The sequence below is a fragment of the Schistocerca gregaria genome, chromosome 5 (assembly GCF_023897955.1).
Source record: "Schistocerca gregaria isolate iqSchGreg1 chromosome 5, iqSchGreg1.2, whole genome shotgun sequence".
Taxonomy (NCBI): domain Eukaryota; kingdom Metazoa; phylum Arthropoda; class Insecta; order Orthoptera; family Acrididae; genus Schistocerca; species Schistocerca gregaria.
The window spans coordinates 548,575,512-548,599,467 of record NC_064924.1 but is presented as its reverse complement, the minus strand read 5'-3'; the positions used below and the strand labels follow the sequence as shown (position 1 = coordinate 548,599,467).

The 23,956-nt window shown below is 46.0% G+C and overlaps 1 protein-coding gene across 3 annotated transcripts in view; it reads left to right on the top strand.

Annotated features, from left to right (window-relative positions):
- Positions 1-23,956, top strand: part of LOC126272309 (uncharacterized) — a 1,180,107-nt gene that overhangs the window by 1,139,192 nt on the left and 16,959 nt on the right. For all 3 annotated transcript variants that reach the window (XM_049975085.1, XM_049975083.1, XM_049975084.1), the window contains 2 exons: positions 11,690-11,971; positions 19,115-19,603. In XM_049975085.1, the coding sequence (XP_049831042.1) occupies positions 11,690-11,971; positions 19,115-19,603 (771 nt within the window). The remainder of the gene's footprint in view (positions 1-11,689; positions 11,972-19,114; positions 19,604-23,956) is intronic.

The window sequence follows — 23,956 nt, the reverse complement described above, 5'->3', positions numbered from 1 at the left end:
CAGCTGTCCTGGAATCGTTGTCCTTGACACCACTGTGAAAGTGATAGAACGTCTACTTGGCTCTATAATGAGAGGCATCAGGTAGATGGGGAATCTAGAAATGCTGGCGACACATTCTAGGCAACAAGGATGACGACTTTTCCAGTCATTGGCAGCACTTTACCCACTGCCATGACAGAAAGTCTGTCTTCAATGCTCGAAATTTCGTTAAAATTCGTTACCCATTATATACAGTCATAGTAGCAGACGCCAGATAAGATCATGTAGAGGGCAATATTTCCTCATCCTGCTAGTATTAATATTCCCAGCGACAACGCGCCTAATTCCTTCCTAACGGCTACCTGCTAATCTTCCTCCTGTCTACTCTCGCCTTTGAACTTCACTTGCCTGCTACTCTGCGGCACTGAAGACAGATTCTCGTGACATGTGGCCTGGTCTGGAACCTCTCTACTCTCCCGACAGTTGCAATACAAACCAGTTCTTGCTTGCCGACGCGAATATTGAGAAAACGGCAAACCTCGCGTCTGATCCATTGTCAGAAATTAGTTGTTAACGCGCCCCTGCCTTATGACTTTCACAAGAAAGATGACAACAAAGCACACTAACGTTGTATAAGGGGTATGTGAGACCTACTTTTACTAAACTTCGGTTGCTCACACAAAAACAAATAAATGCTTTTTTTTAAAAAAAAAAGAAAGGTCCGACCGTTCGCGAAATTAAAAGCACAGTAAAAATTCGATTGCGCAGAAGGATTGCACAGTGCCTCCGGTATGCCGGTCGATAGCGTCCCGTCACTCTTTTCAGTTCTGAGCGCAGTGAGCTCGTCCAGATGCCTAGATCAGCAGTGTCCTCCGTCAAATGTGTCATTCGATTTCGGCATGCTGAGGGATTTAGCCAGATTTCACGCATTCCTCATAACATAACTGTCGTGAGTGACAGCTAAACGCAGCAATGTGCAGGAACTTTAAAGCAGGACGCACAAGCGTTCAAGATGCAGACGGGCAGGGGAGGAATCGAATATCAGCAGATATCTTGATCAGCGAGTGGTTCAGCAATTCGAGAAAATCGTCTACGAAGGCCAATTCAGAACAAGCGAAGAGGAATATTGTCATCAGGCATCGTCCATCTTCATAGCAAACCTCCGCAGTACGCTGCAGCTGCAACAATGGCCCTCCGGTAGCGTTTTCACTGGAAAGTGTTTCATCATCCACCATAGGCTCCCTGTGTTTTGAAATGGCTCTGAGCACTATAGGACTCAACTGCTGTGGTCGTCAGTCCCCTAGAACTTAGAACTACTTAAACCTAACTAACCTAAGGGTATCACACACATCCATGCCCGAGGCAGGATTCGTACCTGCGACCGTAGCAGTCACACGGTTCCGGACTGCGCGCCTAGAACCGCGAGACCACCGCGGCCGGCCCCTGTGTTTTCATCTCTTTTCTCACCTATGAGGACAATGTTTTGGCACAGACAATGAGCTGCAGAACAGTGTAGGGAATTGGTGGAAAGCACAGGCGGCTGCCTTCTATGACGAGGGTATTGCAAAGTTGGTACAACCTCGTGGTATATTTCTAAGTAGGAGCGGCCACTATGAAGAGAAGTATCTGGAAGGCATAGCCAAATGTTACAAAAAACGACCAAACCTTGAAAAAAAAGTGCCCTTCCTCTGTTTGAAAAACCTATCCTTTTGAGTTATTAATGAAATAGAATTTTACAAACTTCTAAGTTCAGGAACTCATAACAAGTAATTAAATAGTTTCGATTGTTCCTAGACACTCATACAGTTACACAATATTTACGGTGAGTTTAAAGCCATTATAGTTCAATTCAAACACCACATCAGCACCAGTTTACTATTAATGAGTGGGTTTAAGTTATAACAGACTGTCTGGTAGTACTGTAAATTCTCCCTGCACGTGTTAAAGATGCTGCTCTACCTTTCTTGAGAATATTTTTCTCTACAATTATTAGAGTGTGCCCCAGTGATTGGAAGGAACAATCTGGTCTATACTGTTTGGACTCTAGCGCACTGTACAAATGTATTGCTAAAGTACAGACACTTTGGAAACCTGTCATAGACGTTTGCGAAACAATTCGACACTGCTCGGAGATATCTTACACGATGCAACAGCCTATGATTCGATGTGTTTATGCGTGTGTAGAAGAAAGCGGAAGACATTTTGAAGAACCGGTAGCAGTTTGAAATGGGACATGCTGTAGCCTTCCCAACCTCACGTAATTTACTTCGGGCAGTTCTCCGCTTATCACAGTACAAACGCCCGATTGCTGAGACTCTTAGCCCTGAACATAGGAGAAATGCTACGCTGCGATAGATATATACCGGTCTAGAGTAAACAAATACAACGCTCTCGTCTGGTGCACAGACAATCTGCGTGTTGTGATGAAAATGATATGTGGTAATCGTAAAGTGAATATGTGGTATTTTTTAATGATGATGTAATACCTATTGTTTTCTTTAAGCGAAAAATTATAATTGTGTCAAGTATCTTGATGTTCTACAGCTGTATGCTTTGTCACGAGGTGATGACTGTCAGTCGGCAAAATATTCCCATCGAGACGGTGAACCTCTATAGTGTGCCAAGACTGTGTAAGGTATCGTGCACCAGGAGGATCCAGAGGTTCCAGGCACGTGCCGGGTGAATGGAAATGGAGTATAGATTTTTTGTTATGTTTGGTGTGGAAGGAACACATATCGAGACAAACTTCTTTTTGTTAAATGAGTCAAACACTGGGATAAAATTCACGTTTTATGTCACTCCGTGTCTCCTCTTCATAACGCTGAAACGAGTCCTTGCCGCAGTCCAGGACTTGGCAATGCACGCGATGCCGCTATGTGACGTAGTTGCACCACTGATTCGCGGAGCAACTGCTAATCGTCGCAAACTGGATCAACTTCCTGCGCTGTTATATTAATGCAACGAGGTCGCGTGTCGCTTTAAACCACGAGGCAAGTATCAGAGGTCGCAACTCTGACACAAGATTACTCCCCTGCAGCAAAATCCAGTAGCATACAAATGATTTCTAAGTTCTGAAAATATCCACATAACGTCTTTGACAATTCCAGCAATAAAAAAAATAGCATGACAGTAGAAAATATGATGGCCTTAAAAGTCGTACCAAAAACCAACACCTAGTTATCAAGGAAACAGTTCGATTTATCAGCACATTCAGAAATCGTGTCAGGTCCGTTTCTTCCTCCCGTGCCTCCCAAAACTAGAAATTAGCTTCCTGACCTAATGTAAAACAGTTTTCTGTTAATAGCATCAACTTGGGCTAAATCACTCTACACTCGACTTTGAAGACCACAACTGCAGCTCAGCTATTAACACAGCCCAACTCTCCGCTGTGAAACCACGTGCACTTGCGCTAAAATGATGCAGTTAATCAACAAGACTCGGACTTGCACCACGCGTCCGGGTCCCATTGCACCTACCTTCTTCCCTCCAAGAAGGTGCGCGAATGACTCTCCAATAGAGCGAGTTCAGAGCAAATCCCAAAAATGGTTAAGTATTTAGACGTCTTATTTAGTCAGGCTGAAGATGCAGAATGATGGTATATTTTATCGCCGACGGGGACGCCCATTTGTTTCACTACAATCAATATTCAGCAAACTAACGATGAAAAAAGTTCCCGTTGCGATTTGGGTAAGCCCTCCTCGTAGGTGAAAACGTCACAGAGTGCCACAGTATGCTTGTATTTCGCGGAAATCTGCCCGCCCTTTAAGGGAGTATCATACTTCCCATGCAGTTCTGGGTACCACGCTAAAACTACGCTCTGCGTCTCTCCCGCCCTAAAAAAACTGCACTGCAACGTAAAATTGTTCTCCAGATTGAAATCCAAGTCGAATAACTCGAATAACTATCTTTCCGTTAACTCATCACCAACGGCATAGAGAACATACGTAGCAGTTCGTAACATCGTTTGTACCACATTTTTACAAGGGTTATTCGGAGAGTAAAGAGCGATCGGTAGCGAATGGAAACCACAATGAAAATCCGATGAAGTTTTGCACAGGCGTGTTGGGCAGTGTCTCTAGTATGGCTGACGATCGCGTTACGTCATTCTTTTTAGTTCTGAGCACACAGAGGCACATAAAGATACCTAGAACGATAGCGTCTCTGGCCAAGTATGAGGGCCTGGTGAGAAATTTCGCCTGAAGCTATGCAACCAACATTACGTAACTGTCGTGCGTTTTTTATTTTTTTCCAAGATAATACTCAGCCGCTTTCTGCAGGAGCGATGACGATGTTCCAGCATCGTTTACAGCTGGAAATGTTTGATAATCTACAACACGGCCCGTAATTGCCTCCCTCTGAGTTTCATCTCTGCTCTGAACCGCTGGCTATGATGACAACATTTTGGCACAGACATCAAGCTGTAGGCCTGCGTAGAGAGTTGGCGGAAAGCACTGGTGGCTGCCTTCTATAACGAGGGTATTGGAAAGTTGGTACAACGCTACGACAAATGTTTAAGTCGGATCGGTGACTTTGGAGATAAGTAGCTGGAAGTTGTAAATAACTGTTGCAAATAAAACAGTTTTGATTATCACCGTGGTTTCCATTTCGCGACCTATCGTTCCTTGCTTTCCAAATAGCTCTCGTAATTTTCGCCAATCTCCTTTCTGTTATTATCGCGGAAGGTAAGGAACACATATAAAGGTTGCCCAGGAAGAATGGTCAATATCCATGGATATGATAGGAACGATCATTCGAAGCAAAAAGGTATATTAAACGTGGGCTCCAAAATGCGTATCTTAAAAGCTCTGAGCACTTCTTCATCTTCGATGCTCTGAAACAAATCTCTTCTGTAGCAGGATCGTTGCTTTCTGTATCTTGAAAAGTGTTAGTATGGACCAAAACCAGAAAAAACAAAGAAACTGTTGCAACAAATGACGCAGAATGTTGGCATGTTACAAACACGAACGTTAATGTAGTAAAGAGCCATCGAAACACGCCATTTGGGACAGGGACTGCAATATGCCAGAAAAGAAGTCATTAGGGTAAGACAAAATTTCCAAGACAACACTGTTGAGAGAATTGGGAATCTTCAGCTGCTTTGGTCTCGCCACCGTAGGAGAATCTCGGATGAAAAATGGCTCACAAAATGTTAGTGTGTAGAAACGCGCTGAATGAGATGTCACTCATGAAAAAGATTATGTACAAATAAAAGCTTTGGCTGGCTAATTCGTAGTTGCTGCGCTACATAACAAAGAATTTGTAAAATCCTTTTTTGGACAATTTGCGTTTCTATGGTTACGTTGATGTTGTGAACTCCAGTCCGAAGATGACTTGATGCACCTCTCACCTCTAGTGTATTCTGTGGAATCCTCTTCATCTCTGCACAACTACTGCAACGTAAATCCACTTGAACGAGCTTACTGTGCCAAATCTTGGGTGTTCCTTTTCAGACATCATCCTCTACGCTTCCTTTGTTTACCAAAGTACTACTCTTGATGCTTCATAACGTATCTTGTCAGGTTGTTTCATAAAGTTCTTTTCTCTCCAATCCAGGGCTACATCATTAATTACTCGATCTACCCATATAATCCTAAACAATCTGCCGTAGCACAACATTTCGAAAGCTACTGTTCTCTTCTTGTCTGTTTCTGTCTGTCGTATACGTTTTACTTCCGTACAAGGCTATACTTAATTTTGTAAAAAATTCCAGAAAGTTAAATTATTATTCTTGGATGTGATTACAGCTTACGATATATTTTGGAATGAAGGCGTGATGCTCAAGTTTGTAGTTTGTTGACGTCATTTCATGTCACAAACCGGAAATTATACACAACAACTTATTCGCTAATGGAATGTATGAATGGATGGCTAGTTGAAGGAGAACCTAGAACAATGGTCTGCTTCAGAAATCCGTCTTAGTCCCCTTTCTAATAAATTTACATCTTTATAACATATATGCTGATACGTGTTACAAACCGGACACAATAGGAAGGACCAGACCCTTTTGTTTTTTTCTTTTATCACCCGTTTATTACATTAGAGGAATACACATTTTAAGATAAAATTTAACTACATGAAATATTGCTCCCAGTATTGCTTAACATAAGCAGTGACAAAACTTATTTCTCTTAAGGGTTTCTGCTGGCAACAAATTTTAAGGAGGCAATGTAAGGTTTATATCTTTTTAGTTCAAACACGTAGCTAGTGACTGAATCACAACACAGACACTTTAACAATTTCGGCAACACATAAATAGCGTGAATTTGTACTCACAGTAACCAACTAATCAACAGCCTTGCCACTGAATAAGTAGTAGGCCATTTGGAACGAATTAGCAACACCCAGCAACTAGGGGAGTTAATACCAACAGTTTTTAAATGTCTCGCTCCCCATTAAATAAACAAACTTAAAGTAATTAAATGAATAATAAAAAAAATACACTACGCTCCACTCAAACTCTTCAGTGGAAGCCAAGCCAAAATGAAGATTCCATTAACTGACTAGCATTGAAGTCACACTAAAGCTCATCTCTGTGTTCCCAGACACACATGAGGCAAACTTATACAAGATAAGATTTTGAAGGGAGCACATCAGTAAAACCGGTAGTGGAGCTAACTCGTGCCACTGAAAATTAACGTACTAGACCGGGGCACAAAGTGGTATGCAATGAGGTTGCCTTAGTGCTGTAATGCGTTCCAAAATATTAATTCAAATGGCCAATTCAAAATTAAGTACACATAAACCAGCATTAATTAACGAGGAGTGACGCCAGGTCGCTCGAAGAGATGACAACACTTAATTGAAAAGACGAATGCCGGAGGCGGCAGTAACATCAAACACCTTCTCCGAGTTTTAACCAGGAGTCACTTCCCACTATACAAGTAAACATTTAACCAAGCACAACGAAGGAACCCCAAAGAGAAAATTCAAATAAAACCCCCAAAAAATTATAAAGGACAGGGAACGCCAACTATTTAAACTTAAAAGAATTAGCTCTCCCGAAAGACAGTGTAAACGCTAAGGCCACAATTAAGAGGCCGCCAAAATTGGCTACAAAAGTCTTATACATTTGTTCCATTTCTTTAAAAGAAACTTCTCTGCCTCGTGATGACTGGGTGTTGTGTGATGTCCTTAGGTTAGTTAGGTTTGAGTAATTCTAAGTTCTAGGGGACTGATGACCATAGATGTTAAGTTCCATAGTGCTCAGAGCCATTTGAACCATTTTTTAAAAGAAACACAAGGCTGCTTAACTTCTGCTGGACGTCCGGTATGGCTCGTGTAGGATACACCAGGCAGCAACCCAAGCTAGGCGGTCGCAAGGCACCGCGAGCTAAATGAGGAGAGCAGACAGGCAGCCAGCCAGCACATATTCTCCATCCTGAACCAGCAGACCGCGTACAACCAACTCCACATATACGTGGTTGCTTCCCACGTCGTACCTCGCGGCCTCTCAGCAGGTAGCCACTAGCCCCGCGAATGCGGAAACAACAAGGCAAGCAAAGATAAGAAACATCGAATGATCGATAATGGACATTCAATAGACTGGCGCGCCAGTAACGAGCGCCACGGCTCATATGCAACTAACTCAGAAAATGCAGGTACGCGTGGCCTCGTATTGATATGCTAGAACAAAGATACCAAATATTGTGAGAGTGCGTTCTCAAGTTACTTTAACAGATTAAATGAGTACAATTGCAAACGGAAAATTCATCCAAACGAATCGGTCGCAGGGTTCTAGCACCATACAAGAAAGGCACTTAGCAAATTTCACTTACCATTTTTTGGGGATCAAAGTTTCTCGTAACCTCTTCCCTGGGTGTCTCCCTCGACTGGACACTAACGTTCAAGGAGGACTGCATCAGCAAGTCTCCCTGGCTGAAACTTACTATACTCCACAAAACAGTCTAAATGCAGATATGCTGCACAATTCATCTTTGTATTCAGTCGCTGAAACTGTACGCAGTAATAGAAATAAGACGCCAAAACACGTCCACCACACGCTGAACAATGTGCTGGTCCACTTTGAAATGCAGTACAGCAGCGATTCTGCGCGGAATGGATTCGACGAGTCCTTCATAGACTTTGGAAGATATGTGGTATCACATGTCGACCCACTGGCCGCGCAGTTCCCTTTTATTATGAGCCGGTAGTTTGTGGGCGTGGATCTGGCACCCGATAACATCACAGATGAGTTCCATCGGGTTTAGATCAAGCGAAGTGGATGGTCAAGACACCAGCGTGAGTTAGTACGACGTTCCTCAAAGCACGTAGCCTGATTCTGGTCTTATGACGCTGACAGTTCTCTGCTGGAATTCGCCATGCCCATGGGAGAAGACAACAAGCGGACAGTGATGTCTGTGACCCACAACATTGTGCATCTAGTACATAGCTCTTGTGGTGCCTTCGACTACTAACATACACTCCTGGAAATGGAAAAAAGAACACATTGACACCGGTGTGTCAGACCCACCATACTTGCTCCGAACACTGCGAGAGGGCTGTACAAGCAATGATCACACGCACGGCACAGCGGACACACCAGGAACCGCGGTGTTGGCCGTCGAATGGCGCTAGCTGCGCAGCATTTGTGCACCGCCGCCGTCAGTGTCAGCCAGTTTGCCGTGGCATACGGAGCTCCATCGCAGTCTTTAACACTGGTAGCATGCCGCGACAGCGTGGACGTGAACCGTATGTGCAGTTGACGGATTTTGAGCGAGGGCGTATAGTGGGCATGCGGGAGGCCGGGTGGACGTACCGCCGAATTGCTCAACACGTGGGGCGTGAGGTCTCCACAGTACATCGATCTTGTCGCCAGTGGTCGGCGGAAGGTGCACGTGCCCGTCGACCTGGGACCGGACCGCAGCGACGCACGGATGCACGCCAAGACCGTAGGATCCTACGCAGTGCTGTAGGGGACCGCACTGCCACTTCCCAGCAAATTATGGACACTGTTGTTCCTGGGGTATCGGCGAGGACCATTCGCAACCGTCTCCATGAAACTAGGCTACGGTCTCGCTCACCGTTAGGCCGTCTTCCGCTCACGCCCCAACATCGTGCAGCCCGCCTCCAGTGGTGTCGCGACAGGCGTGAATGGAGGGACGAATGGAGACGTGTCGTCTTCAGCGATGAGAATCGCTTCTGCCTTGGTGCCAATGATGGTCGTATGCGTGTTTTGCGCCGTGCAGGTGAGCGCCACAATCAGGACTGCATACGACCGAGGCACACAGGGCCAACACCCGGCATCATGGTGTGGGCAGCGATCTCCTACACTGGCCGTACACCTCTGGTGATCGTCGAGGGGACACTGAATAGTGCACGGTACATCCAAACCGTCATCGAACCCATCGTTCTACCATTCCTAGACCGGCAAGGGAACTTGCTGTTCCAACAGGACAATGCACGTCCGCAATTATCCCGTGCCACCCAACGTGCTCTAGAAGGTGTAAGTCAACTACCCTGGCCAGCAAGATCTCCGGATATGTCCTCCATTGAGCATGTTTGGGACTGGATGAAGCGTCGTCTCACGCGGTCTGCACGTCCAGCACGAACGCTGGTCCAACTGAGGCGCCAGGTGGAAATGGCATGGCAAGCCGTTCCACAGGACTACATCCAGCATCTCTACGATCGTCTCCATGGGAGAGGACCCTTACCAGTTGTGTCTGATTCAAGAGATTGAGAAGCTCCAAAGAAGAGAAGCAAGATTCGTGACTGGTACATTTAGCCATCGAGAGAGCGTTACAAATCTCATAGACAGTTTGAAGTGGGACACACTTGCAGATATACGACCCGCTAAACGGAAAGGGCTGCTCACTAAATTCCAAAATCCAATCTTCGCCGAGGATGTAGAGCATATATTATTACCACCAACTTTCAAATCACGTAATGATCATCGTTCAAAGATAAGGGAAATAAGAGCTCGCACTGCGTCGTTCAGACAGTCGTTTTCCCTCGCGCGATGCGCGATTGGAACAGAGAGAGTGAGGGGGGGGGGGGGGGGGAATATATGACTTTGGGGTGAATTTTGCCCTCCGCCATACACCGCTTGGTGGCTAGCGGAGTATATATGTAGATGTAGATGTTCAATAATGTGTGCTCAGCTGTGTACTCCGAAACATGAGTCTCCACCGGAATTGTGCTCTGTCATCAGATCTGCCACAGATCGCCGCCTGCCGTACTTTGTAGTGTGGACAAAACTCTGACCTCGTTCTGTGATGAAGTGTGGACATCCAATAGCCTGTCGCCTGCTCCTGGTTCACCAATTTCTGTAGATGCTTACTAAAATAACTCACGGAGAGCCACCTAGCTTCGAAATTTCCGAGATTATCTTTCCAAAATGCTGGACCATTACAATCTGAACTTTATCAAAATCACTCACGTCAGTAGATTTCCCCATTTGAAGCCATATCGTCATTATAATAGTTCCCGATTTATGTCTTCTCCACTTCTACACCTACATATACATCTACATACATACTCCTCAGTTCACCATACGGTGCGTGGCGGAGGGTACCTCGTACCTCAACTAGCATCTCTCTCAGTTCCACTCCCAAACAGAACGAGGGAATAATGACTGCCTACATGTCTCTGTACGAGCCTTAATCTCTCAAGATAAGAGAGATCTTTGTGGTCTTTCCGCGAAATGTAAGTTGGTGGCAGTAAAATTGTACTGCAGTCAGCCTCAAATGCTGGTTTTCTAAATTTCCTCAGTAGCGATTCACGAAAAGAACGCCTCCTTACCTCTAAAGACACCCACCCGAGTTTCTGAAGCATTTCCGTAACACTCGCATGATGATCAAACCTACCAGTAACAAATCTAGCCGCCCGCCTCTGAATTGCTTCTATGTTCTCCCTCAATCCGACCTGATAGGGATTCCAAACGCTCGAGCAGTACTCGAGAATAGGTCGTATTAGTGTTTTCTAAGCGGTTTCCTTTACAGATGAACCACATCTTCCCAAAATTGTACGAATGAACCGAAGACGACTGTCCGTCTTCCTCACAACTGCCATTACATGCTTGTCCCACTTCATAATGCTCTGCAATGTTACTCCCAAATATTTAATCGACGTCACTGTGTCAAGCGCTACACTACTAATGGAGTATTGAATCATTACAGGATTCTTTTTCCTATTCATCTGCATTAATTTACATTTATCTATATTTAGACTTAGCTGCCATTCTTTACACCAATCACAAATCCTGTCTAAGTCATCTTGTATCCTCCTACAGTCATTCAACGACGACACCTTCCCGTACACCACAGCATCATCAGCAAACAGCCGCACATTGCTATCCACCCTATCCAAAAGATCATTTATGTAGATAGAAAACAACAGCGGGGCTACCACACTTCCTTGGGGCACTCCTGATTATACCCTCAACTCTGTTGAACACTCACCATCGAGGACAACGTACTGGGTTCTATTACTTATGAAGTCATACTTTCTTTGCAGTGTTAATACCTGAGCACACAAGGCAGAATTTAATCTCGCTGTGGGCAGTGGCCATAGCTTTTCGGCTTATCAGCGCGGACGCACATCTGAATGAAGTAATGAGGACCTTTACTGACACTGTCGGATCCACTTCCGTTTAGTGGTTGCCTATTTAGTCAACTATCGACTCCCCAGATGTCGTAAGGAAAGCTGCTAGAATAGTTGTTGTGTTTAGCTTGGGAAAGTTGAGGCAGTGAGATGTGTGTTTCACTGTTTGCAGGAGGGAGGCCGCATGGCGGCTGTGGGGCCACGGCTGGCCATCCCGGAGACCTACCCCGGCTACTTCGAGCTGCTGAGCGAGGAGGGCCGCGCCGTGCGCTGCATCGAGGGCGTGGGCGAGCTGTCGCGGCGCGCCGGCCTCTCGGGCGCTTGTCTAGTGCGCGAGCCCGTGCGGGCCTTCCCCGACCCCGGGCCGGGCCCGGCCGTCGCCGCCGTCGCAGCCCTGCCGCCGGACGGCGCGCGCGCCGTGCCCGTCGGCGAGACCCTCACCCCCACCGGAGAGGTGAGTCACAACACTCCTCGCAACGGCAGCATCCCGACTTGAACCGCAAAAACCCGGGCACACCAGGGGGAACCCAAAAGAAACCGGATTGTTGTCATAAAAAATTTATTGATGTACCTTTTTACAAAATTCCTTCAGTCACCTTCAAAATACTCTCCATCACACGCGATGCACTTTGTCGTGATGCAGAAACCAGTCACCTGATTGCCTAAGTTCTGGGCGTTTCCTCCTCACATCCTCTTGCAGACGTCTTAAACATCCAAGTAAAAGCGCTGGTTAACAGTTTGGCCAGGGGGTACGAATTCCCGACGCACAATTCCACGAACATAAAAAAAGACCATGATCATCGTCTTCACATTTGACCTCACTTGCCTTGGTTTTTTTGGTCTGGGAGAGTTGGGATTCCTCCACTGGCTTGTCGCTTGCTTGCTTTCTGGGTCATACCCGTAACACCAACTCCCATCTCCTGTAATGACTTTGATCAAGAAGTTTGGATCACGTGCAGTCTCTGTTTTCAAGTTCTGACACACACAATCATACGGATGGTTTTTTCTCCTGTGTGAGAAGGCGCGGAACAAATTTAGCAGCAACACATCTCATGTGCAAATCCTGACTCAAAATCCGCTGGCACGAACTCCAACTGATTCCTGTCTCTGCTTAAATTTGGTCGATCGTTTGGCGACGATCCTCGTTGATCTTTTGGCGGACCTTTCCAATGTTCTCCTCATTTCGCGATGTTGAAGGGCGTCCAGAACGAGCTTGGTCTTCAACACACATCTCACCACGTTTAAAGCGCCCAAATCACTCGAAAACCTGTGTGCGGCTCATAGCGTCCTTCTGGAAAGCTTCCTGAAGCATTTGGTGTGTCTCCGTTGCAGTTTTTTAAAGCAGTATACAAAATTTCACACACACTCTTTGTTGTTTTAAAGATGCCACAACGACTTCGCAGAGGTAACCCGCCAACAGTCAGAGAAACACAATACCACACGTTGGGCTCTACACTGACGCCGTCTGCACAGCTGTTTCATGAAGGTCTCTACTAACAGTATCTAGCGTGAGAACCCTGCACTACGTCTGCGAGTGGCAGCGCCCTCGGAGTCCGGTTTATTTTGGGTCCCCCCTCGTAGATGCATATTTGCTCTCTCAGATATTGATTTTTTTCATCTGTAAAACTTCGTAGTAGTCATCAATGAGGTATTATTTGACAACAAACAAAACATTTGCTTGATGGTTCTGAGCACTATGCGACTTAACTTCTGAGGTCATCAGTCGCCTAGAACTTAGAACTAATTAAACCTAACTCACCTAAGGACATCACACACATCCATGCCCGAGGCAGGTTCAAATGGTTCAAATGGCTCTGAACACTATGGGACTCAACTGCTATGATCATTAGTCCCCTAGAACTTAGAACTACTTAAACCTAACTAACCTAAGGACATCACACACATCCATGCCCGAGGCAGGATTCGAACCTGGGACCGTAGCGGTCGCTCGGTTCCAGACTGTAGCGCCTAGAACCGCACGGCCACTCCGGCCGGCAACATTTGCTTGAAACAGTTCATGTGGTAACATATCCTTGAAGGCCACACTCAAGCACTTCACTATTGAGGACGCTTCAAATGGTTCTACGCACTAAACATCTCAGGTCATCAGTTCCCCAGACTTAGAGCTACTTAAACTTAACTAACCCAAGGATATCACACACATCCATGCCCGAGGCAGGATTCGAAACTGCGACCGTAGCAGCCGCGTGGTTCCGGACTGAAGCGCCTAGAACTGCTCGACCACAGCTGCGGCGAGGACACTTCAGGAAGTTTCCAGTATCCGAGGTGCAGAGGCTTTTGTCCAGCCTCGAAATGTTATGGGTCGGTCTTTTCTTAAACACAGATTGTGATCTGAGATTAGTAGGCAAGCTCCCTTTAGACGCTTCTGACTTTCTCTTGGCAGCACCTGCTCGAAAGAAACTGCCGATATTTCTGGCAGGAAGCAGCACAAGCTGTAAACTACTGATTGAAAGACCTGCATTCGGCTCTTCAAGATGATTGGCACAGCGTAAATGTTGACACAGTTTCTTGTAGAGGTTTGGAGCTCAGTGGAAACGGGAAGTTGATCGCCAGACCTCCTGTGACTTGAGTCATGAGCGCGGAAGTGCCGTTTCGGGAGTATTACTGATTTCACAGTTCGGAGGTTTAGTGTGCAACCGTGGCCCACAAAGTATTTCGTCCAGTGCGAAAAAGCGAGAGAACTGGCAAACGTGCTACCCGCATGCCATTGTGGAGTGCTCGGCGGTTTTCCGGCTTTTGTATGCGAGACTGCGGTTAAGGGGGGCATTTATAGGAAGAAGCCTGTGTCAAATCGTGAAATCTGCAGCTACGGATTTGACGATTTTCAACAAAAGTCAGAAAATTCTATTCCCTTCCTTGGAAAGTGGAAGTGCGGTGTTTTTGTGTACTTTTTGACTACCTGATTTTGAGCTGTATTCCTGTTTTTCTTTGTGGATATTGTAGTTGGGGGTTGCTAGGGACCGGTTGGAGGTGGCTATAAAGTGTTAGCGGTGTGCGTTTTCCATTCTAGTGGTCGGATCTTGCAATATTTCTGTCGCTCTTGGAGAAGCCAGAACTTATGTACTGTCTCGCTCGTTATGTTGAGGCAGGTGATTCTCTTTTACACTGACTTAGTAGTGTAGCAGCGTAAGGAATTAATCTGTATCCGCTGCTAAACGCTTTGGTGAAAATCCTCGGAGCAGTGCGTCACGTTATTTGTGCCGCGCGCCACACATCCTAAGAGAGCGTGCATTCTGGCCCGTGTGATGTCGCGCTGCATCACGCAAACTCCGCGTCACGGACGAAAGGAACGTTTGAATGTCAACAGATGATGCGCTACAGAGTCATTTTACCAAAACACAATTTTCTGTGCTGTACGACCTTCACTTACTCGTCATCGAAGTGCAAATGTGCAATTCGAAAGAAGTAGGATCTATCTAAACCACAGCGAGATAGAACAGTCTGTTCACTTCTCAAGCTAAAAATGTGGGCGTACTATGTCACCTGTTAAAACCCACAGCGCTCAGATTATCAAATGATGCAACAGAAGGATTAACATCGTAATATTTGTCACCAACATGTTAACTCAGCTCTGTATCTCGGTACAAAAAGTTGCTTATAAACAACAGTATGAAGACGAACGATCAAAATCGATCATCTACAGTGAACTACGCTTTATCAATTTTGGAAGCGTAAAAATTTAACAAGACGTCTGGCATGGTGTTGTACCGTCTAGAAAAACGTACATCCACAACTGTGGTGGTCTTTGGTGGCTGCACCTTTCACGTGACACCCTTCTTGGGAAAACATTGGCCGAGCGGCTCTAGGCGCTTCAGTCTGGAACCGCACGACCGCTACGGTCGCAGGTTCGAATTCTGCCTCGAGCATGGATATGTGTGATGTCCTTAGGTTGGTTAGGTTTAAGTAGTTCTAAGTTCTAGAGGACTGATGTCCTCAGATGTTAAGTCCCATAGTGCTCAGAACCATTTGAACCATTTGGGAAAACATTGCAACTTCCTGGCAGACTAAAACTGTGTGCCCGACCGAGACTCGAACCCGGGATCTTTGCCTTTCGCGGGCAAGTGCTGTACCAACTGAGCTACCCAAGCATGACTCACGCCCCGTCCTCACAGGTTTACTTCCGCCAGTACCTCGTCTCCTACCTTCCATACTTTACAGATCTCTCCTGCGAACCTTGCAGAACTAGCATTCCTGAAAGAAAGGATATTGCGGAGACATAGCTTAGCCAGGTTCGCCGGAGAGCTTCTGTAAAGTTTGGAAGGTAGGAGACGAGGTACTGGCAGAAGTAAAGCTATGAGGTCGAGGCGAGAGTCGTGCCTGGGTAGCTCCGGCACGAGTTCGAGTCTCGGTCCGATACACAGTTTTAATCTGCCCGGAAGTTTCATATCAGCGCACACTCCGCTGCAGAGTGAAAATTTAATTCTGGAAACACCTGATGCTCGGGCGGAAAGGCTGTCCTGCCTTTGCGTATTCAGCAGTTCTGCATCGGCTGAACTCACGCGGGTGGGGTTGATCGAGTGGTTCGTCCATGCGCAGAATGCGCAAAATCGGGTCGTCGTTTGGTTTGTCTGTACTAGCTTGCGCCCACCCACGAGCATGCTGAGGGGTGCCCGGTAGTGCACACACCCTCTAGTGCAGCGTTGGGACACTACTGAAGATGTCCGACTTAGTTTACCTGTTTCTTCTTCTCATAAGGTTTATTCAATGGATTTCATGTCGTGGTGTTGCGGTAGCGTTCTCGCATCCCGCGCTCGGGGTCCCAGGTTCGATTCCCGGCGGAGTTAGCGATTCTTTCCGCCTCGAGATGACCGGGTATTGTGTGTCTTTCATCATCATTGACTCGTAAGTCGCCGAAGTGAAGTGCCCCGACAAGAACTGGCGACAGATATGGCGCGCTATACGGAACGTTTACCTCCCAACGTCGGTACGCTCAATATGGTATATGGGGGTAAATACAAAGTTCGCAACGAATCAACGGCGGCACGCGATTTATTTGGCAGACACTCCACTATGTTTAGGCTGCGCAACAGTGGACATTGATGAACATCGTTTAGCATGTAGTGGGACGGCTCCAGTGTGGCACTTGGTACAACAGATATTGGCGTTCCTGTTACGCTCCGCCTCTCACACAATTTCATCAGACACATTTTTTTTCCCCCAAGAATCTTATTTTCCGGTCCATTTTACCAATGCAGTGACATGGGTACGGGGAATGGTTGTGGGCTACGTTTATAACGAATCGGAAATGGACAAAATGGATTTTTGGCATTTTCTCCTGGATGGACACACGAAGGTGCAACAGCATAAGAAATATAGGCGAGACTTCGCTAATTACTGCGACTTACATTTACCGACCCGCCGGCCAAATGGGGTGTGACGGGTGAGAGATGAGATAGACGAAGAATCCGAGATAGACATTGATCACGCATACGGACCCTTAGTTAATTTCGAGAAGACGACCCAGTCTTACACCAACGTCTGGAGAACGATGGCTCTCTTGCTCTATCGACGGTCGCGTCGTGAGCAGGTGCATGCTAGGGAGCATGTTTCTTTTGTGTTTGTGCTCTCCGCGATGTCTTCATGTTTTTCATTTGGACATTTTCAGTTTTAGTCATTTCCTTACTTAATTAATTTTCTAATTAGCCACTTGTAGGGAAGCAGCCTACTCACGCCGTATAAAATTCACAACAGTCTTTCCACTGTGTGTCAGCCAGTCTGCTGTAACTAGCTCTGACGTCATAAATGTTGCGCAATACTTTAAAAATCAAGTAAATAACCTGAAACGCTTCTGGCATGTCAGGAATAATACTAAATCAATATGTATTGAATATCAGTTCAATAACTTTAACCATTTTCGAAATTTGGATGTTTTTCTGTAAAAATCATTGGCGCAGCAGAAAAGAGCTAGAAACTTAAAAATTTATGTTTAGATTCCTTTTTCATAATAATTTAGTAGAAACAGTATTCTGGATCTCAGAAATTAAAATTTTAGTTGAAATTCATGATTTTCTGGTTTTTGTCTTAGAAATTAAGGAAGCAAGATAGATTTAGTAGGCAAATAAATAAGGCTAGGATGTTTAAATTTAAGTAGAAGGGAGATCCGCTATAATCATAAAGATGTGAGAAGTTTCAACTGAATAACTATAAAACTATAGCGATAGCGTATCTCCAAAGGGCAAGTTCAGAGCTTGTCTACCGCGTATAGTGTAATTAAATTAATTCTCTCGCCCAAAATATTTGACACTTACCTGTGTGCTGATTGCACATTTAAATTGAGAGCTTCATCGGTCATCAGCAAAGGAAGCAACGATTTATGCGATAACTTAAAGTGGTGCATTACTAGCCCAACGGCTAGTCGGGAGAGCGGATTTGATCAGGTTTTCCCTTAGGCGTCCGCACCGCGGCTTTATATATAAGAACGCTGCGCGAGAGAAAAAGGCCCCAGTTCTCTCCAGATGCTGATTAGCGCACCATCTGTGCCGGGAGTCGCGTCGCGTCGGTATCATTGCTATGAACAGTCTCGGATGTTGTAATAAGTTACTCGGGATACGCGTAACCAAGAAATCGTTTTCGAGTAAAGTGTTAATGTCCTATCGTCAGTTTGCGTATGTCGTATTTTCACGTGCCGCCGCGGGACAGACATTCTACCATTATTTAGCGTGGCGTTTGATGAACATTGTCAGCAAATTATGGCGAGCATTCACTTAAACATTTAATTTGAACAGTTATAGTTGCATCAGCGCATTAGACTCTGAACTGCTCTGGTAGTTGGATTGTGTAGATTCTTTTTGGTCTGTGACTTTCAGAATATAGTGAACATTTAAGAGAGAATCGTTTTTGATTATGAATCTCCTAATTCCTCAGAGCTATAAGCTGAAGCTATAAATGTATTTCTCAGATGAAGTGGGCACTAGGAATTCTGATTACAGGCTTCACGTTTTGCTAATCACTTTCTGGTTGCCAATATTGTAGTTAGAGAGTCAGTGTTGAGAACGGCAAACAACAGCATTAAAAAAAAAAACAAAAGGAACATTTAATAACAATAATTCCACCCGCCGCCCCAGACACTATTTGTCAACATTTGGACATTGTAGACACTATTTATGCGGCAGATCAACAAAATGTATGTCAGCAAAGGTTGTAAGTCTGACATTGAAAATAAATAAATAAGAAAGTGGTAATCATCAAAAAAGAGCGTCTGCAAAAAAGGATTGTAGAGCACTTGCCCGTAAAAAAAAGTGGCTAGTGGTGCAAAAAAAAGTTGGTAGAGCACTTGCCCGTGAAAGGCAGAGGTAAGAAAAGGACTTGCAATTTCGGCGGCCGAACATCCGTCTTGGGGTTTCCCGGCCAACTATGCCGTACGATCATTTCATTTTTACAATGGACTTCATAATTTACTTTGTTTCAATACTTCTTCGTCTGGACTTAATCTGTCCCCTGCATTATTTGCTGGTGCCATTCTCAGATTATTGGCACCACTGTTCGCCCTTTCCTACAAATATTTGCGGCTCCCGTTTAAGTGATCCCAGCGCTCGCTTGTGAGCAAGTGGTGAGTCGGCGCGCTGTCGGCCGGCAGGTGACGGTGGGCAAGTCGCGGTACCTGCGGTGCGTGGACGGGCGCGGCGAGTCGCTGCTGGTGCCGCTGGAGCAGCGCGGCGGCCGCTTCTCGGCGGTGGCGCGCGAGGACTCCATCTCGGGGGTGCACAGCGCGCGCAACCTGCTGGCCAAGCGGCTGCCGCTGACGGTGCGACTGGTGCACGGCCCGCCGCCGGCCGCCGCCCCCGGCGCCTCCTCGGCGCGCGGCCACCGCCACTTCGCGCCCGAGCTGCGCCTGCTCGCCGCCTACGAGGAGGAGCACGTGTTCGCGCTGCCGCTGGGCGGCCACCACCGCGCCGCCTCCGCCGCCGCCGCCGCCGCCTCCGAGCAGCTGCTGGCGCTGCCGCTGGCCGCGCCGCTGAAGGTGGTGCGCGCGCGCAACGAGGACGCGCTGCGCGGCATGCACGAGTTCGTCCGCCTGGCAGAGCGCGCGGCGCGCCTGCTCGCGGACGTCGCCGACAAGATGCAGGTAGGCGGCGCCAGCCTCGGTACTGTGCTGCTGGTAACTACACAGGATGCGAAGGGTACAGGTGCAAAAATTGTACTGTCGATTGAGGACAGTCTACGGAACAACATTACACCAGTGTTTACTTCATTTGCTGGCTAATAGTCACAGTTATTACGTGTAGTATGTTTTTAGGTTGGGTAGCAACTACAAGCACACGTCGCAGCACGAAGCTGTTAATGTGTATTTTGTTCTGGGCAGCAGATCAGGTATTCTTGTGAGGACGTGAAGACACAAAACAAAATATCCATGAGTACGTACAGGAGGAGAGCGATACTTCGTATAAGTACTAATTTTTACGTTTTTCTTGTTGGAAATCTCTCTAAATTTACAGGGCTACCTGTTTGGTAGACCCTACCATTTCGGTGAAGTACTGTCGTCCTAGCGACACCGAATTCAATAAAAGACACCTGACGTCGCCGGGAAGCGCCAGCTACATTTTGTCTGTAACAAAAGTTATTCCTCTTCACGTGGTATATCGCCCCTTTACGGTAGATAACAGAGTTCGAAAGACTCTGTATACACCACTTAACAGCTCCTACACCGCCTCTCACTGACTTCTAGCAACGTCCACCGATAATCTCCAAATGACGAAACAGACGTACAGTGTAGTGTCATATGAATACGTGTTAGGGAAGTGGAATACAATAATTCAATCATTCCATCTACATACCCACGACTGTCTGAAACGAACAGAGCAACTGCCACACTTTTAATTTCAACCATCTTCATCGCCAATTTTTATCAAAATAATTATGCCACATTCCGAAAATACATAGCTACACACGCTTCAGTTAAGCTGAAGTACTTAAATATGCCATGAATTTAACATAAGGAAGTTCTAATTCGACCAACTTCCTACCATCAGAAATATGCTGGACCTATCCTCCTTCACTCTGAGCAAATAACTCGTTTATAGACAAGACACTTGCATACACACATAGCTGAGTGCCTACGTCCTGCCGCCTCTCAGGAGCATAACCGATACTAAAAGATACCTAACGTCATCGGGAAGCATCAGTGAACTTTTTGTCTCTAACAAAAGTTATCCCCCGCCATGTGACGTATCACCCCTGGAGCTGTAATGCAAAGATATCTGAGCCTCCTGTATATTCCAGTTCAGTCATCGCATCATGGAATCTTTCTGAAAGTAGGTGGATTACTAAATGGAGAAGTGAGAAGATTGCCCCTGTCTCTTAAGTTAAAGAGAAGATGGTGTTTCTTATTTAGACTGATTTGATAACGTCAGGACACAGAATAAATCCAGGTGCTCCAATAACTGTTTTCAATTTAATCAGCAGTTCATAAAGTAATTTGCCTCGTGCGCCGTACATCGTCCAGAGTATGTGGTCTCTGGCCACGGTCGTAAGCGTGACTTCGCGCTGCACCACGGGAGCTCGCACGGACGGACGAGAGAGAGATTTCATAGCTCTAGACCTTTCGTTAGCAAATCACGTGTAGAGTAGCTGCATGTGTACTTCAGTACGCCGCTATCCTGCCATCTTGTTCAGAGCGCGCACTGTAATCGATTATAGTTCGCTGTCCTGGTGCGGGTGGCGCTCCGGTGGCGATTTGCTATGACGTCGCTGGCGTCTGTTTGCGGTGGCACCATAAAATGAAAGAAGCGCAACACACAACCAATAAATGTAATAACAAAATAATACTTTGATACAACCAACGGGCGAGGGCAACTCCCAACGCAACCACAGACGAGCGAGCCCTCAACACTTCGGAGCCTTCCCACTAGAAAAGGTCCCCGAAATAAACCGCTGAGAGCTCCCCGACGTGCCTCCCACAACTGCCTATCACTTACGTACCTTGGTTATGTTCTGTAACACACGACAGATAATATCAACATAAAATAAAATTCAAAAATACAGTATAACATCCCGAAACCACATGATAACCACGGCGCCGTTCATTTGGGCGCTCTTAATAAGTGCCGGAAGCCAACACATAGAAATCTCAAACAATTCTCGCTTCTTAAAACGAAACAATAAAAGCCAAGCGCACATGAATAGTCAAACCACAGTCTTAGAAGTGCCTTCACGACACCAACGGGACTATTTGACCAAGTTAATAATAACACAGTAAAAAAATACAGAACATACCACTAAAGGCTGTTACACATCAAATTGACGAGATCGTGTTGTTCAGGTCCCAGAAGATCACATACACCAAGCAGCACTAATTCACTATGTATATACTGTACAAAACCGCCCTTCTTAGGCGGACTTTACCTAGCACATCGATTGCCAAATGTACCATACATGAACGCAACTCCGGGCAGGACTCCAGTTGAGCAAATAAATTAGTACCAACAAATATCGTAACGAGACACACACATGCAGCAAAAGGTTCCAACAACACTGTCCCACGTCAGAAAAGTTCAGAAACCGCTGCTGGAGCTTCCAGGTGAAAATCTAAAGAGCCAACCGAGTCCACACCCTAACCCGCCAGACGACTCCAAAATTCAGCAGATAATTGTCTCCGGGCCAGAGTATCATAGGACCATACTGGACCTCCACATCAGACAGGCAGGCTAAACAAGTACGTCGACTCCAATTAATCACTACCGCATGGCCAGCACAGCGGCGAGTCGCCTCCGCCCCAGACCACTCTGCTCATATTGCGAGGCGCAACAACCTTAGCGCTAGTCACTCGCAGGTCAGGCAGAGCGAATTTCACGATCCGTGCGATCCCCGGAAAACCAACTACCCTCTCCCTTTCCGCCGACCACCGCAAACAGACGCCAGCGACGTCATAGCTAATCGCCACCGGAGCGCCACCCGCACCAGGACAGCGAACTATAATCGATTACAGTGCGCGCTCTGAACAAGATTACAGGATACCGGCCATATCAGACTGGGAACGGAAAGTGAAATGTAAACGGTAAACGGAAAGATAGTAAAAATCATTCATTTGTAGGGATAAGTGTTGAGAGTGCATCGATGATTTCAGCCGTAAACAGAAATATTAAAAAAGGTAGGAAGATTTTTCTGTTTAGTAAAAGTGACAGAGTACCTGACGGCTCAACACAAAAGTTTTTTCTCAAGTACAGATAGTGTTGAGGACCAGTGAACAAAGTTCAAAACCATCGTACAATATGCATTAGATGAGTATGTGCCAAGAAAGATCGTAAGAGATGGAAAAGAGCCACCGTGGTACGACAACCGAGTTAGAAAACTACTGCGGAAGCAAAGGGTACTTCACAGCAAATATAAACATAGCCAAAGCCTTGCAGACAAACAAAAATTACGCGAAGCAAAATGTAGTGTGAGGAGGGCTATGCGAGAGGCGTTCAATGAATTCGAAAGTAATGTTCCATGTACTGACTTGGCAGAAAATCCTAAGAAATTTTGGTCTTACGTCAAAGCGGTAGGTGGATCAAAACAAAATGTCCAGACACTCTTGTGACCAAAATGGTACTGAAACCGAGGATGACAAACTAAAGGCCGAAATACTAAAAGTCTTTTTCCAAAGCTGTTTCACAGAGGAAGACTGCACTGTAGTTCCTTCTCTAGATTGTCGCACAGATGACAAAATGGTAGATATCGAAATAGACGACAGAGGGATAGAGAAACAAATAAAATCGCTCAAAAGAGGAAAGGCCGCTGGACCTGATGCGATACCAGTTCGATTTCACACAGAGTACGCGAAGGAACTTGCACCCCTTCTTGCAGCGGTGTACTGTAGGTCTCTAGAAGAGCGTAGCGTTCCAAAGAATTGGAAAAGGGCACAGATCATCCCCGTTTTCAAGAAGGGACGTCGAACAGATGTGCAGAACTATAGACCTATATCTCTAACGTCGATCAGCTGTAGAATTTTGAAACACGTATTATGTTCGAGTATAATGACTTTTCTTGAGACTAGAAATCTACTCTGTAGGTATCAGCATGGGCTTCGAAAAAGACGATCGTGTGAAACCCAGCTCGCGCTATTCGTCCACGAGACCCAGAGGGCCATAGACAGGGGCTCCCAGGTAGATGCCGTGTTTCTTGACTTCCGCAAGGCGTTCGATACAGTTCCTCACAGTCGTTTAATGAAGAAAGTAAGAGCATATGGACTATCAGACCAATTGAGTGATTGGATTGAAGAATTCCTAGATAACAGAACGCAGCATGTCATTCTCAAGGGAGAGAAGTCTTCCGAAGTAAGAGTGATTTCAGGTGTTCCACAGGGGAGTGTCGTAGGATCGTTGCTATTCACGATATACAAAAATGACCTTGTGGATGACATCGAAAGTTCACTGGGGCTTTTTGCGGATGATGCTGTGGTATATCGAGAGGTTGTAACAATGGAAAATTGTACTGAAAT